Source organism: Puma concolor, chromosome D3 (assembly GCF_028749965.1).
Source record: "Puma concolor isolate L17-30 chromosome D3, mPumCon1.1.hap2, whole genome shotgun sequence".
Classification (NCBI taxonomy): domain Eukaryota; kingdom Metazoa; phylum Chordata; class Mammalia; order Carnivora; family Felidae; genus Puma; species Puma concolor.
Genome location: NC_141678.1, coordinates 37462974 through 37477105, shown reverse-complemented (window position 1 = coordinate 37477105; position 14132 = coordinate 37462974). Strand labels below are relative to the sequence as shown.

General features: G+C 40.8%; 1 protein-coding gene and 1 long non-coding RNA gene across 7 annotated transcripts in view; both read left to right on the top strand.

The window, feature by feature from the left end:
• The window catches only part of LOC147575507 (uncharacterized), a 299228-nt gene that overhangs the window by 186670 nt on the left and 98426 nt on the right, over nucleotides 1–14132 (top strand). The gene's annotated exons all lie outside the window — the stretch shown is intronic.
• The window catches only part of ARHGAP28 (Rho GTPase activating protein 28), a 196520-nt gene that overhangs the window by 153009 nt on the left and 29379 nt on the right, over nucleotides 1–14132 (top strand). For all 6 annotated transcript variants that reach the window (XM_086682497.1, XM_086682496.1, XM_086682498.1 and 3 more), the window contains 4 exons: nucleotides 134–299; nucleotides 401–492; nucleotides 3040–3117; nucleotides 9047–9209. In XM_086682497.1, coding sequence (XP_086538623.1) covers nucleotides 134–299; nucleotides 401–492; nucleotides 3040–3117; nucleotides 9047–9209 — 499 coding nt within the window. The remainder of the gene's footprint in view (nucleotides 1–133; nucleotides 300–400; nucleotides 493–3039; nucleotides 3118–9046; nucleotides 9210–14132) is intronic.

The following is a 14132-nucleotide window of genomic DNA, read 5'->3' as shown; positions in this document are numbered from 1 at the left end:
CTTGCTCCTCACAGATTTCTTACAAGCAGCATGTTTTGCTATACAGATTTAGGATGCCCAGGTGACATTTAAATGAAGGGATGATACTTTTCCTTTGCCATAAAAAAATAAATATCCTCCATATGTATTGTAGAAATTTATTGTCCAGAAAACCAGATTCGGTCTAACTGAAGCAGGAGACCTGTCTTCTGAAGATATGAAGAAGATCCGCCACCTGTCTCTGATTGAACTGACTGCCTTTTTTGATGCCTTTGGAATCCAGCTGAAAAGAAACAAAACTGAGAGAGTAAAAGGACGAGGTAGTTAAGACAGGTTTCTTCTGATTTTAACTCTTTGGCGCACTGGAATAAGCGCTTTTCTGATTCTTTTTTCTTTCTTTATTGCCCATTTTACAATGAAGACACTGGGATTTTTGGAGTTCCGCTCACAGTCCTGTTGGACAATGACCGAAAGAAGGATCCTGGAGTGAAGGTTCCCCTGGTGTTGCAAAAAGTGAGTGGAATGTAAATGAATGGGGAAAGGATAGAGCCTCATGCTGGCAGCTTGGTATCTGGAAACCCGCTGATGAGTTTTCTTTTAGATTTAGAGACACTAAAGCCCTCTTAAGCCTCAGGCCCTTGGTGATTTTCAGCTTTGCTTATTCATCCCCATAACATCCCCACAGCACTGGGGCCACTTTGCCTTGCTGTGACTTGTGGAGCCTGTGACACTGTCTGACCTTAAAGCATCAGGTGATGGACACAGATACTCTGTACATGGCTTCCTTCTGTTATGTTTTCTCCAGTAGTTTCTAAAGGTTACTTGTCTGTGTTATATGTTAGTATTTGATTATTCTCTCTAGAATATAAGGTGACCATTAATTATCAGCTATTACATTGACTAATTATACAAGTATTTGCTGAGCTATCTCACAGGATGGCTGTTTTTAAATATGTATGTGTAATCATTTAAATGAATTCACCAAACAAGGTTTAATAAAGCCTAAAAATCAGCTTTTCTGGTGGTTTTTCAGGTATCACTAGGGAGATAGGGTATATTTAGACAAAGAAGAAGTTTGGTGGAAGGGAGTTTTGAAAAATTATATTATCTGAACTGTCATCTGCCAATATCTCTGAGACCATGATTGCTCAATACCTGATTTAAGTCATGTGTTTTTTGTTTTTTTTTTTTTTCAACGTTTTTTTATTTATTTTTGGGACAGAGAGAGACAGAGCATGAACGGGGGAGGGGCAGAGAGAGAGGGAGACACAGAATCGGAAACAGGCTCCAGGCTCTGAGCTATCAGCCCAGAGCCTGACGCGGGGCTCGAACTCACAGACCGCGAGATCGTGACCTGGCTGAAGTCGGACGCTTAACCGACTGCGCCACCCAGGCGCCCCAAGTCATGTGTTTTATAGCCAACAATTTACTTGGGTTTACCCAAGTGTGCATTTATTCAACAGTGACATCCAGTGGCACATTTAAAATTCCAAGCCCTAAACACAAATCTTGTTGCATTTTAAATTGAGTTTTTAAGTAATATAGGAAAATAATTGACTGCAGAAGCATAACACTTATCTTATTCACCATAACAATGCTATGTCCGTTTATTGTGTTCTCTCTGAACTTTGTTGCCAGTGCCTCAGATTGAGCTACTCCTGAAGTCAGGTGATTGATTGATTGATTGCTGCTGATGAAGACAGGGGATGATGATGAGAGAGAGCTAAAGGGTGCTGGTGATATGCCAGTGTGCACGGGGGCATCTGTAGGGCACCTCTCCTGCGTGGGTACCATTCATATCCTAGCGTGGGGAGTCAGCAGCGAGCAGCCAGAGGGGACTGTGTTTTCTACTGCTGAGGCCACCAAGGCACAAAAGGATAAGCTACCTTGCCCTTGAACACACAGCCAGCAAGGAGGAAGGGTCAGAGGGAGCACAGCGTACACCCACAGCCAAAGTCCATGGTGACACTAAGATTTTCTTTCCTTCCTCGAAATAGAATTATGACTTCTGTCTTCTGTGTAAAGGACAGAGTTTGAAAACAATACGTAAAAAGTCTAAGACTGAGAAGATTCAACACATGAATTTATATTATTGTGTAGATGCAAAAACCTAGCACAGAACTTAGCAAATGGAAGGTGCACAATAAATGCTAGTTCAACTCAGTCTGGATTTATACCATGTTAGCAACTCAATAAATGTTAGCTATTACTCCCCCTGTGGTCAGGAGTTCCTCATTGAAGACAGCTAGAGGTATTATTCGTCTACTCCTATGGGAGAGTCTTTTTTTATGGACATATTTCTTTGGCCTAAATATCCATTTCTCTCCATACCCTACAAGAACTACCTTAGTTCCAGGCACCATTATTTCTTGAAAGGAAAATAGCAGAGACTCTGGGTCCTCCTGTGTTGTGTGAATAGGGGCAAGTCCTTTACCCTTTCCTTGCCTCAGTCTCCTCAGCAGTTGGTTGGGGGTATGGTTAGCACCTGCCTTATAGGATCAGTGTGAGGATTACATGAGTTAATAGATGCAAAGTTCTGAGAATGGAGTATCTGACACAGTAAGTGCACCATAAACATTAGGTATTATTATTACTATAACAGCATCATCATCATCATCGCCATGGGAACTCATGAGAGGTATAAACCTTTACAGTTTCTACCTCCTTGGTCATACTTCTAGGATTCCTGTAGTCTCTCAGCTAAACTTGTTGCATCTGATAATAGCAAATTTAGAATCTTTCCTATTGGTCCATCTGCAGAAAGAGATAGAGTAGTCAGATCTTAAAGTGGGCAAGTGGCCACCTACTTTAGTGGTCAAGAGCCATTACTTTTGAAGGTGGTCTTAGGAAACCCCTAGGAGGTTCTCAGTCTCCACTTCATTTGTAAATTGGAGGCTACTGTTGATTTCAGAGGCAGTTGTAAACATTGAACAAAACATTCAAGTACCAGTCACATATATATGCATGGTAATTTATTGATTGTTGTCACCATCATTATTATTTCAGATGTTTATAATTATATGGAGGTATTTATTTTTATAACATATCATTGCTTTCTAGTTTTTTGAGAAAGTTGAGGAATCAGGCCTGGAATCTGAAGGAATTTTTCGACTTTCTGGATGTACCGCCAAAGTCAAGGTACTGAACGTTTTCTCTCTTTCTATTTGGAGATCTAAGCCAGCTAGACCTGGTTCACATAGGCCCCAGGTTGCAAGTCCTCTGTTGTTGTTGTAGCTGTGTTGTTGTTGATAGGACCACTTGATCCTCATGTTCCTGGATACCTATGATTAAATGTTTTATATCCTTTTAAATTAAAACAACAACACTAAAAAACCAACAACAGCGAAACAACATACCAATTCACCATCAAAAACTGCCGCTTATCTTTCTTTAGTTTGGAAAAGTTGAAATGTCCCAGCATTGTTTTCTGGATTAAACATTTTAGTTGGCTGTGTTCCTCTCAGTCATGGAATTCACCAACCCAATGTTACGTGAGCCCTGTTGCCATTATCAGTTGCTTTGAACTGAGAAACATTCTTTGGCTTTCCTTTTAATGAATGTCCTTATAAGAATATGTAGGAATGGTGGTCACCAGCGGAATAGTCACTCAGCCCAGTTCCATTTAAGGTGATGTTAATTTCTCCATATGAAACCACCCAGGTAACATGATTCCTTTTGCTTTGCTTTATTGCTTCTCTATAGTGGCAAACTGTACAGTACCATAATGGAAAGAAGCACTGAAAAGCTTTTCTTATAAATTTCCAGCAAGACCTTCCACTTAGTCTCTGGTGGTGGGGGTGCATCACAGGAAGGAGTCCCACTCTTCTCAGATCACTCCCTGGCTGGTAGACATGAGAACCTGAGCAGTTTTAAACAGTCAGTCCTTGAGTAAAAAAGTCTCAGGATGAGGGAAAAATTAACTTGGTTGCAGTGTGTAGAGGTAGAAGAGCATCTCTTCATTACTTCATTTTGGTACATGGTTTGGGCAATCCTATTTGTATCAGAAATCTCAGAGTTTTTATTTAGAGGTGTGATGAGCTGTTTTTGTCAGTTGAAACTGAAAATAAATAAGCTGTGCCTGTTGGAAGATTCTGAGGTGGAGTCAGGAGTAGAAGAGGGTTCTCTGGGCATAGAGTTGCTGCAGGACTGGGAAGGCCGTGCCTCAGACCATATGCAGGGCTGATGCTGTCCTTCCCTGTTGCCCCACCTGGCAGAGGGGCCAGATGCCAGCTTCCGCACCGCACTCGGCCACTGCTGGGCTTCCTGTGAAGAAGGGGATGAGGCAGAAGAGCTGGTGTTAACTGTGGGGGGAGTCGGTTGGCTGGGAGTCACCTGCATTATTTTGTGCAGGTAATTCGTTTTGCAAGGGAGATCTGAGCAGTGCACCACGCTTTGCCAGTGGCAGAAGGGATTAGGGCATTTTGGAGAGTTGTAACCTCCCTGGGAATGGGGATTGCTAAGTGCTGGCACAAGGTCATTTGAAAGGCAAGAAAAATCCTAATGACTCCTCAAGATTTATTCTTTCTTTGTTTTTATGTTTATTTATTTTGAGAGAGAGAGAGAGACAGAGCACAAGCAGGGGAGGGGCACACAGAGATAGAGAGAGAAAGAGAGAGAGTCCCAAGCAGGATCTGTGCTGTCAGTGCAGAGCCCGACAAGGGGCTCAATCTTGCAAACTGGGAGATCACGACCCGAGCTGAAATCAAGAGCCAGATTCTTAACCAACGGAGCCACCCAGGTACCCCATGGTTTATTATTCCTAAATTGAGTCTGCTTTTTGTCTCAGGTTCTGATGGGTATGGTTCTTATATGTACCCTGAATCAGAGAATGAAAGTTGTCATATCTGTTGGGTCAGAGAACCAAAGGAAAGTCAGGGAAACAAATTTCCTAGACACAATTAGAATTCATTCCCCTAAACCTCTCTCCATAATTGGAAAGCTGCATTTGCACGTTCTTCCTGGCCTCTGTGTGTGTGTGTAAAACATAATGGAAATGATTTAAAAATTTTTTTTCAAAATAATCAAAAGGAGTCAGCCTTACACAACATCTGTTGTGTGCACGAAGTTTAACACCATAGCACAAGTTACTTTTCTTTAGCTAATCTTTGACTGAAAAATGCTTGCCAGAGGCTAATAATCCCTTCAAGAGTGTTCTTACAGGCACATGCATTCCTGAACCACATTTAGGGAAAAGTCCCTTTTCTCCCCTAATCGGGTTTATGTAGTTTCAGCCTATTTCTTCCATCTCTTATTAGTCTGAAAATGTAATCCAGATGTTTTCATGGTTTGAGCTCCAGGAAAACCAATGTGAAAGAAATCTGGGCCAGCGAACAGAAACAGGGGACTATCGTAGTTAGAAAGACATTGTAACTTGATATATTAAAGGGGTCTTTATTTCTCTCCTTTGTTCAAACTTTAAACTACTTTTGTAAGTTCATCTGTTAGACTAGTTTTTCTAGGAATGTGCTTCGGGAAAGACAGTTAAAAAACCCTCCATTATAATTATCCTCGAATTGTGCCAAATGGATGATGCTAACACTAACGTATCATTATGAACAATCCAGTCCAGGTTTGTGCTTTCAGGGCCTGGTGAGACGAACAGGGACACAGCCCTGGGGGGGCAGCTGCTAGCTTTGACCGCACAGGGAACACAGCAGTGGAGCCCATTTCTGTATTTGAGGCCTCAGATCATTTGGAACCAATTTAATGCTTTGGTGTTTCCAATGATTTTCTTTTCCAAAAATGACAGAAATTTGAGCCAAACACTAGGGAATACATTTTATGGAAGAAGGCAGACTGTTTGACATGCGAGGTTCTCTTTTTTTGTGACTAGCTGCTCTCAGTGTTTCATAATTACGTTACTTGGTCTGCTAGTTTCCCTTCCTGATCTGGTTTTTGAAGCTGAAGGTGGGTCATTTACATTTTCATAAAACAGCCTCTGAAATGGAAGCAGGTTGTATATTTGCTCAGAGCAGATTTAAGGACGTGGCATCTGACCCTTGCCTAGTTTTCTCATTAACACTGGACAGAAAACATGACTTCTTTAAACTTTAAATGCTTCCTGTCTTTGGCAAACTAAACCAACGCCTGGTTTCATGTTTAGGACCGCCGTGGAAATGTTAGCTCTGCCCCTATGTCCCTCAGTTTGCTTTAGTCAGAAGGAAGAGAGGACATTCTTTCTCTCAGTTTTGTTTTATACTAGCCATCCAGACAAGATGAAGAGATACTATGACCCAAATAACTGCATATGCATGGGCTTCCCATAGTAATAATACTAAAGGTTATTACAGACCAACAGGAGGGGGGAGTTATGAACAGCCAGCATTTATTGAGTGCTTCCTGTGTGGCGGGCCCTCTCCCCTGAGCTTTACGTTGTATGATCTGATTTAATCTGTGAAGTCATTTCAATATCCCTATTACACAGAAATGTGGGGCACAGGCCTTAGAATTAGTCAGTTGTAGAACTGGGAGGAAAACCTAAAGAGTCTGGTCATAGAGCCTGTTCTTGGTTCTGGAGCCATGTTGCCTCTTAAGCCGCAGGGAACAGCTGACAGGTTAGAATGGTAGTCACGTTACGTTTCAGACAGCTTCCTACAGCAGAGGGACGTGGGAGATGAATTTGAATTATTCTGTTCACGCTGGTGCTTCCTGTCTCCTTGAAATCTGTTTCCCCTTTGCTTTGTGTGGCAGTGGCACCAGGCAATGGATGGAAGTCATTTGCTGCTTTCCCTGGCCTTCTTGTTAACACCACCTCCATCTACCCATGACGCAGGCTCGCAATCAGAGTCATCTTGGACTGTTAAGTCTCCTCTGAATAACCCATCACTGATTCTTGAGAATTTTCTCTCTCAGGCATTTCTTCAGTGCCACCTCTCCTTTCTGTCTTCTGGCTGCTTATCCAGGTTAGTCCTCCGTTTTCCAGAAATGGTGCCATGGCCCAGTAGTTAGTCTCCTTGCTTCTAGTCCATTCCCCAGTCAGCACCAAGCTCTATTCTCCTCCAAATCACTTTCCCATCTGGTTGTCAGAAAAGATAAATCTCACCTTGTTGTTCTCTTGCTCGGACATGTTCCTTGTTGCCTCGTGGCCCATGGAATAAAGTTCAGTCCCCTGAGGGTCGGCTCTGGATTGCCCCCAGCCTCAACTCTCTCTCTCTCCTCCTTGCCCGTGATGCTTCAGCAACACTGAACTAATTGGAGTTCCCCAAACACAGTGGGTCTCCTTGCATGTGAACCACCACTAGAGCGCTTTCTGCTGTCTTGGAGTATCTTTCTGTTTCTTCTTCCCCTGACAAGCTCCTCAGACTCGAGAGCTGGCCTGAGAAGAGTTAGATTCTCCTCTTTCATGGCTGCAGTGCATCTAGTATGTGCTCTGAGTTACATCGTGAACTCACAAGACAGTCCCATTCACTGGACCACAAGATGCCCAAAGGCAGAGAATGGATCTCATGCATCCTCCTCTTACCAGATCCCAGTCTATTCTCTACTTCTTTTATTCTAGGAAAGCCTTTATATGTATGCTTCGGTGCTTTACAGAGTGTATTTATCAGCAAAACATTGCTTTATTTGCTCTATTATTCCTATTAGATTGAGAGCTTCTCAAGGACAAGAAAAAAAATCTCCTTTTGCTGTCATTAGTAAGGGCTAGAGGGTGGCTTGGAATCATGTCTGTCTCTGTAAGGAATGTGTCCTGCCAGAGTGTCCCCAGTGTTGCGGGCTCGGGGAACGATGAGAGCATTAGTGTCTGGGCTAGTTAATGAGCAGCAACTTGGTTGGGAAAGGTCGGATGCGCAGACTGACTCTGACTGTGTGTGACTCAAAGCACTCAGTAAATAAAGCAGAGGGCTCAAAGAAACTGAGGGTTTTCAAAATTCTCTCTTTGGAGTAGTGTCAGTTGGGGAACTGACCACAACTACCTAGTATTAATAGGCAGACTCTGTATGTAGTTCAAGGGGGTTAGTAGGATATGAGTTGGGCTTTGAAAAAGAATCGTGGAGAATGGTGGCACTGATAATCAAATGAATCATAAGAAAATTTATAACCCAACTAAAACTTAGGGAGGCTTAGTAATTTTTTTAAAGTACTTACACAGTGTTCCAAACCTTATGAAGGATTGGGCAAGCATGCAAACATGTGGAAGACATGGCTTAAAACTTCACTGTAACTGCTCCAGGATGATGTCATTGATTTGCATGTTGCAGTGAGGTCAGAGTTCCTTTATTGGGATATTTTTTGTTCTGCATGAGAACTAGTTGAGAGGCATACATTCTTGTTCTGATTTAGAAGTAGATGACAAGGATGGCAGAAAGAAGAGATTATGACCAAAAAAAAGGTAGTGAAGGCTTTGTCAAATCAGTACATTTATCCTGTGGGGATAGGTGATATTCTGCCAAAACCACAGAAACAAAAAACTTGAGAGAGAGAGAGTGAGAGACTGTACGTGCACACATGTGTGCATGGGGGAGGGACAGAGAGAGAGGGAGAGAGAGAATCCCAAGCAGGCCCTATACTGTCAGCACAGAGCCCGACATGGGGTTCTGTCTCACAAACCATGAGATCATGACCTGAGCTGAAATCAAGAGCCAGATGCTTCATCGACTGAGCCACCCAAGGGTCCCAAGATTAACCTTATTCTTTTCTTTTTTTTAAATGTTTATTTATTTCTGGGAGAGAGAGAGCAAGCAAGTGGAGGAAGGGAAGAGAGAGAGACACACACACAGAATTCAAAGCAGACTTCAGGCTCTGAGCTGTTAGCACAGAGCCTGACGCAGGGCTCAAAACCACAAACCATGAGATCATGACCTGAGCCAAAGTTGGGTGCTTAACCGACTGAGCCACCCGGGCGCCCCATATTAACAATATTCTTAAAAGGTTTTAGAAGAATTCATTCAGAAATAGCTATTTCAGTTCATTAATTATGTTGAAAAAGTAAGGCTTTGGAGATGTTGGCTTTTCAATCTGTTTACAAAAATAATTTATGTAATGACAGTTTTTATAAGGGAAAAAGGGGGTCAGGTGGTTAAAAAAAAAAAAAACGCCTTGAATGTTGACTGTTTTTCTTGATTTTCAGCAATACCGTGAAGAACTGGATGCCAAGTTTAATTCTGATAAATTTAAATGGGACAGAATGTGCCATAGAGAAGCTGCAGTAATGTTGAAAGCATTTTTCAGAGAACTACCCACCTCTCTCTTCCCCGTGGAATATATACCTGCCTTCATCACTCTAATGGAAAGTAGGTAGAAGAAGTTAAGTGTGAATGGACTAACATATCAGGTCAATAAAGTGCCACAGAGCAGAAGAAAAATGCATAATCACATGTGGTCGTAAATGTACAGATTTGCCATTTCCTGGAAGTGCTTAGTGAAGTATTGAGTTCGATGGTAGACAATCATCTCTTTTCATATTTATATATTAAGTTTGGTAGATAAAAGTTAGAGGGTTTTGTAATTGTTAAAAGAGAAGATGTTGAAAGTCAGGCTCTTGAGATTTGAATTCGTGCTCAGCCATCTGTTAGCCATGTAATCAACCTTTCTCAGCTTCATTGCTGTACCTACAAATTACGTATAATAATTGCTTGTCAGGGTTGATATGGTTATTGAATGAAGACATCTAGAATTGTGCCTCATGTGTAATAGTCCTTCCAAATATAGAAGGTCTCTCCCTTCTTTAAATCTGAAGTCCTGGGTTTGATGATGTGTAACACACAATATAGGCTACACAGAAGATGTTTTGTCTCTGAAAATTACAATATCACTATAGTGTTTTTGAAAATTACAGTCCCCTAGATTAGGCCTTAAGTGAGGAACTTGGATAAAAGCATGGAAACTGGAAAGTGTGTGTTGTATTTGGCAGTGAGGGAATAATTTGGCATGGTTTCAGCCTCAGGGTTGACTATTACAGAGATGTGACAAAAGAGAAACTTAGGAAAGTAGAATGGGGCTACATGATGGGGGCTTTGCCTGCTAACCTGAGGAACTTGGGGGTCACAAGCCTAACTGTGTACAAACCTTAAATAAATGGCAATTCCACATGGACAGAAAACACCAGGGACAAACAGAAAGGACACACCCCATATAAAGAGGTTGGCCACTGCTCAACTCTCGATAATGGTTACCATGCGGGAGTGAGAGCCAAAATCCACACTTTAATGGGGAAACTGTTAATTTGAAAATATCAGCCACAGATTCAAATGTGAAAACACTGTGTGAGCCTAACAAATGATATCTATATCTGCCAGTTTACAGCTTTCTGCAGGTTTACCAGAAGTATAAAATCCTTAAAACCACCAGAAAGAAAATAATGGCCAGGTTCTAATTTTGATGACAAAACTTGTCCTAATATTAATAGGTTCTAGGTCTGTAAAAATTTTAACTAAACCAGATTCATAATATAATCCTTTGGGTCTTCATAGAAGAGAATATGATAGGCAAGGCAGGTTTTTTTCTTAAGCTTTAATTCACATGCCATCTGTGACCAGTATCTCTTTTCTTCGTATGAGGTAGTGTTTTGTTTTATGAGAGAAACTCTCAAAGAGCTTCATTCTTTTTGTGTTTCAGATACTGTGTTTTGTCAGTTGTAGAGTTTCTAGTTGGTGCTTTTTTAAAATTGAATTATAGTTAATACACAGTGTTATATTAGTTTCAGGTATACAGTGTAATTATTCAATAATTCCATACATTTTTCAGCACTCATCATGATAAGTGTACTCTTAATCCCCTTTATATTTTTCATCCCTTCCCTGCCCACCCCCCTCTGGCAACCACCAGTTTATTTTCTATATTTAAGAGTCTGGTTTTTTGCTTGTCTCTCTTTTTCTGTGTTCATTTGTTTAGTTTCTTAAATTGCACATGAGTAAAATTATGTGACCCTTTTTTTCTCTGACTTATTTCACTTAGTATTATATCCTGTAGATCCATCCATGTTGTTGCAAATGGCAAGATTTTGTTTTTTTATGGCTGAATAATATTCCATTGTATGTATATATGTATATACATACACACATGGTATACATCGAATGTGTATATACACATACATGCACACATCACATCTTTATTTTATTTTTCACACCACATCTTCTTTATCCATTCATCCATCAGTGGATGCTGGGGTTGCTTCCCTGTCTTGGCTGTTGTAAATAATGCTGCAATAAACATAGGGGTGCATATATCTTTTCGAATTAGTGTTTTTATCTTTATTAGTTGAATACTGGAATTATTGGATCATATGGTATTTACCTTTTCAATTTTTTTAGGACCCTTCATGCTGTTTTCCACAGTGCCTGTACCAGTTTGCATTCCCATCAGTAGTGCACGAGGGTCCCTTTTCCTCCACATCCTTGCTAACACTTGTAATTTCTTGTGTTTTTTATTTTAGTCATTCTGACAGGTGTAGGGTGATATCGCATTGTGGTTTTGATCTTCCATTTCCCTGATGATTACTGATGTTGAGCATCTTTTCATGTGTCTGTTGGCCATTTTTATGTCTGTATGTCTTCTTAGGGAAATGTCTATTCAGGTCCTCTGCCCATTTTTTAAATCAGATTATTTGGGGTTTTGGGGGGTTGGGTTATATAAGTTCTTTATATATATTTTGAATACTAACCCCTTATCATATATACCATTTGTAAATATCTTCTCCCATTCAGTTGGTTGCCTTTTTGTTTTCTTGATGATTTTCTTCACTATGCAGAAGTATTTTATTTTGGTGTGGTCCCAATAGTTTAATATTACTCTTGTTTCCCTTGCCTGTGGAGATATATCTAGAAAAGTGTTTCTATGGCTGATGTTAAGAGATTACTGCCTGTGCTTTCTTCTAGAATTTTTATGGATTCAGGTCTCACATTGAGGTCTTTAATCCATTTTGAGTTCATTTTTGTGTATAGTATAAGGCAGGGGTCTAGTTTCATTCTTTTTATGTGACTGTCCAGTTATCCCAGCACCATTTGTTGAAGAGATTATCTTTTCCTCATTGGATATTTTTGCCTCTTTTGTCATATTCTTGCCTCCTTTTTAAGTATTTTCTTTTTTTTTTTTTTTAAACGTTTATTTTTGAAGGAGAGAGATACAGATAGTGAGTAAAGGAGGGGCAGAGAGAGAAGGAAACACAGAATCCAAAGCAGGCTCCAGGCTCTGAGCTGTCAGCACAGAGCCCAACTCAGGGCTTGAACCCACGAACTGTGAGATCATGACCTGAGCCAAAGTCAGACACTCAACCGATTGAGCCACCCAGGTGCCCCTAAGTATTTTCTATTTATTTGCTGAGATGGCCTATCTTTTCATTCATTATCAGAATACTTTCCTTCACATCACTGAACATAGTTATGATAGATGCTTCGGAATCCTTGTCTGCTAATCCCCACAGATGTGGGTCATCTCAAGGTTGGTCTCTGTTGATTGTCTTTTCCCTTGAGAATGCACCACTCTTGCATGTCAAGTAAATTTAAACTGTATCCTGAACAGTGTAAATATTGTGTTTTGGAGACTCTGTGTTCCATAATTTCCCCAAAGAGTGAGGTTTGGAGTTCTGTTATGGTTTTTGTCATTTGTTTGTTTGTTTGTATTTAAGCCAACCATTTATTTCGACCCAAATTGAACTCAAATTGCCAGTGGTCTTTTGGAAGCAGCTCAACCATCAGTCTAGTTATTTAATCCTTACCTGTGCTACTCCATACATTCTTGGTTTAGGTCAGCCAGGACTTTATGCCAGAATCAGGGCCTTTGCCCATAATTTCCCAGTGGTTGTAGGCATCTTGAATCCTGTCTTTTAGCTGTTGAGGACAGAAAGACTGGAGTTTTCTTTTGGAGCTTTAGCTACCTCATGCAATACTGACTATAGCCTGACCTCAGACTAAAAGCTAGAGAAGTGGGAAACTCTCCCTGTGCCATTCTCTAATTCCAGGTGTCCAGTCTTCTGAATCTGCCTGCTTTTATTAATTCTCCACTGCCTTAGGGAGTTGTTTTTTGTATTTTGTCCAGTGTTTATAGTTCCCTTCAGGAGGATTGGTCAGGAAGGAGCTTACTCAGCCATACAGAAGCAAGAGTTCCTCCCTTCAGTTTATAAGCCCCCCAAAATAGGATTTTTTGCATAGTTTGCTCTCCTGGAAAATGGGCTGCAGAAGTATTATCTTTACTTTAATCTGTCGTGTATATACTAAATAATTTCGTTAAAACAAAGTGGTGCCACAGAGGATTTTATTGTGTTTGTGGCTTCTTGGTATTATAAAATTATGCCAGATCTGGTCAGAGAATCCTATTAAGAAAGGTATACAGGGGCGCCTGGGTGGCGCAGTCGGTTAAGCGTCCGACTTCAGCCAGGTCACGATCTCGCGGTCCGTGAGTTCGAGCCCCGCGTCGGGCTCTGGGCTGATGGCTCAGCCTGGAGCCTGTTTCTGATTCTGTGTCTCCCTCTCTCTCTGCCCCTCCCCCGTTCATGCTCTGTCTCTCTCTGTCCCAAAAAAATAAACGTTAAAAAAAAAAAAATTTAAAAAAAAAAGAAAGGTATACAAATACACTAGTTTCTGTAGCATCATTGTTCCCCATCTGACCGCAGCCAGTACACCTCATTGAAAGGGAGAAAATCTGGAAAATATCCTGAAAAGGTTCACAGAGGAGTCCACGTTTCTTTGTGTGACTTTGAAAGTAAAACATACTATGTTGCAGTGATTGATTTGATAGCAGCCGACCCCGCAGGAAGCCCAGAGTTCTGGACTCCTACCAGCAGGGAAAATGGCCTTTTTGCTACCTTAGTGTAAGCTCTAGTCATAACGAGATTTTCTGAAGGAAGAAATTGTGGATACGTGTGTTTAAGCTGCCATTCTTTATTCTCTAAAATGGGGTTTGGAGAATGTAATCGTTGAGTGTAATTGCTTTCTCTTCCCAAACTCTGCCCCAAAATTGTCCACAAAATTAAAACACTAATAGTTCATCCATCAAGTGTTAGATGCTTTTATGAAAAGTTTAATAACTTCCTGGGAAAATAATCCTAACCAGGGTGCAGTAAATGAATTAACTACAAAACGGTTAACCACGAATGGTGTAGGGGCAAGTTACCTAAATAAAATGAAAATAGATTATTTGCCAGTTTGCAGAGTTTTAGTCTTAAAAGTATTTTCATAATTGCTCTGAAATTAGTAGAAATACAGAACCTGCAGCTGCAT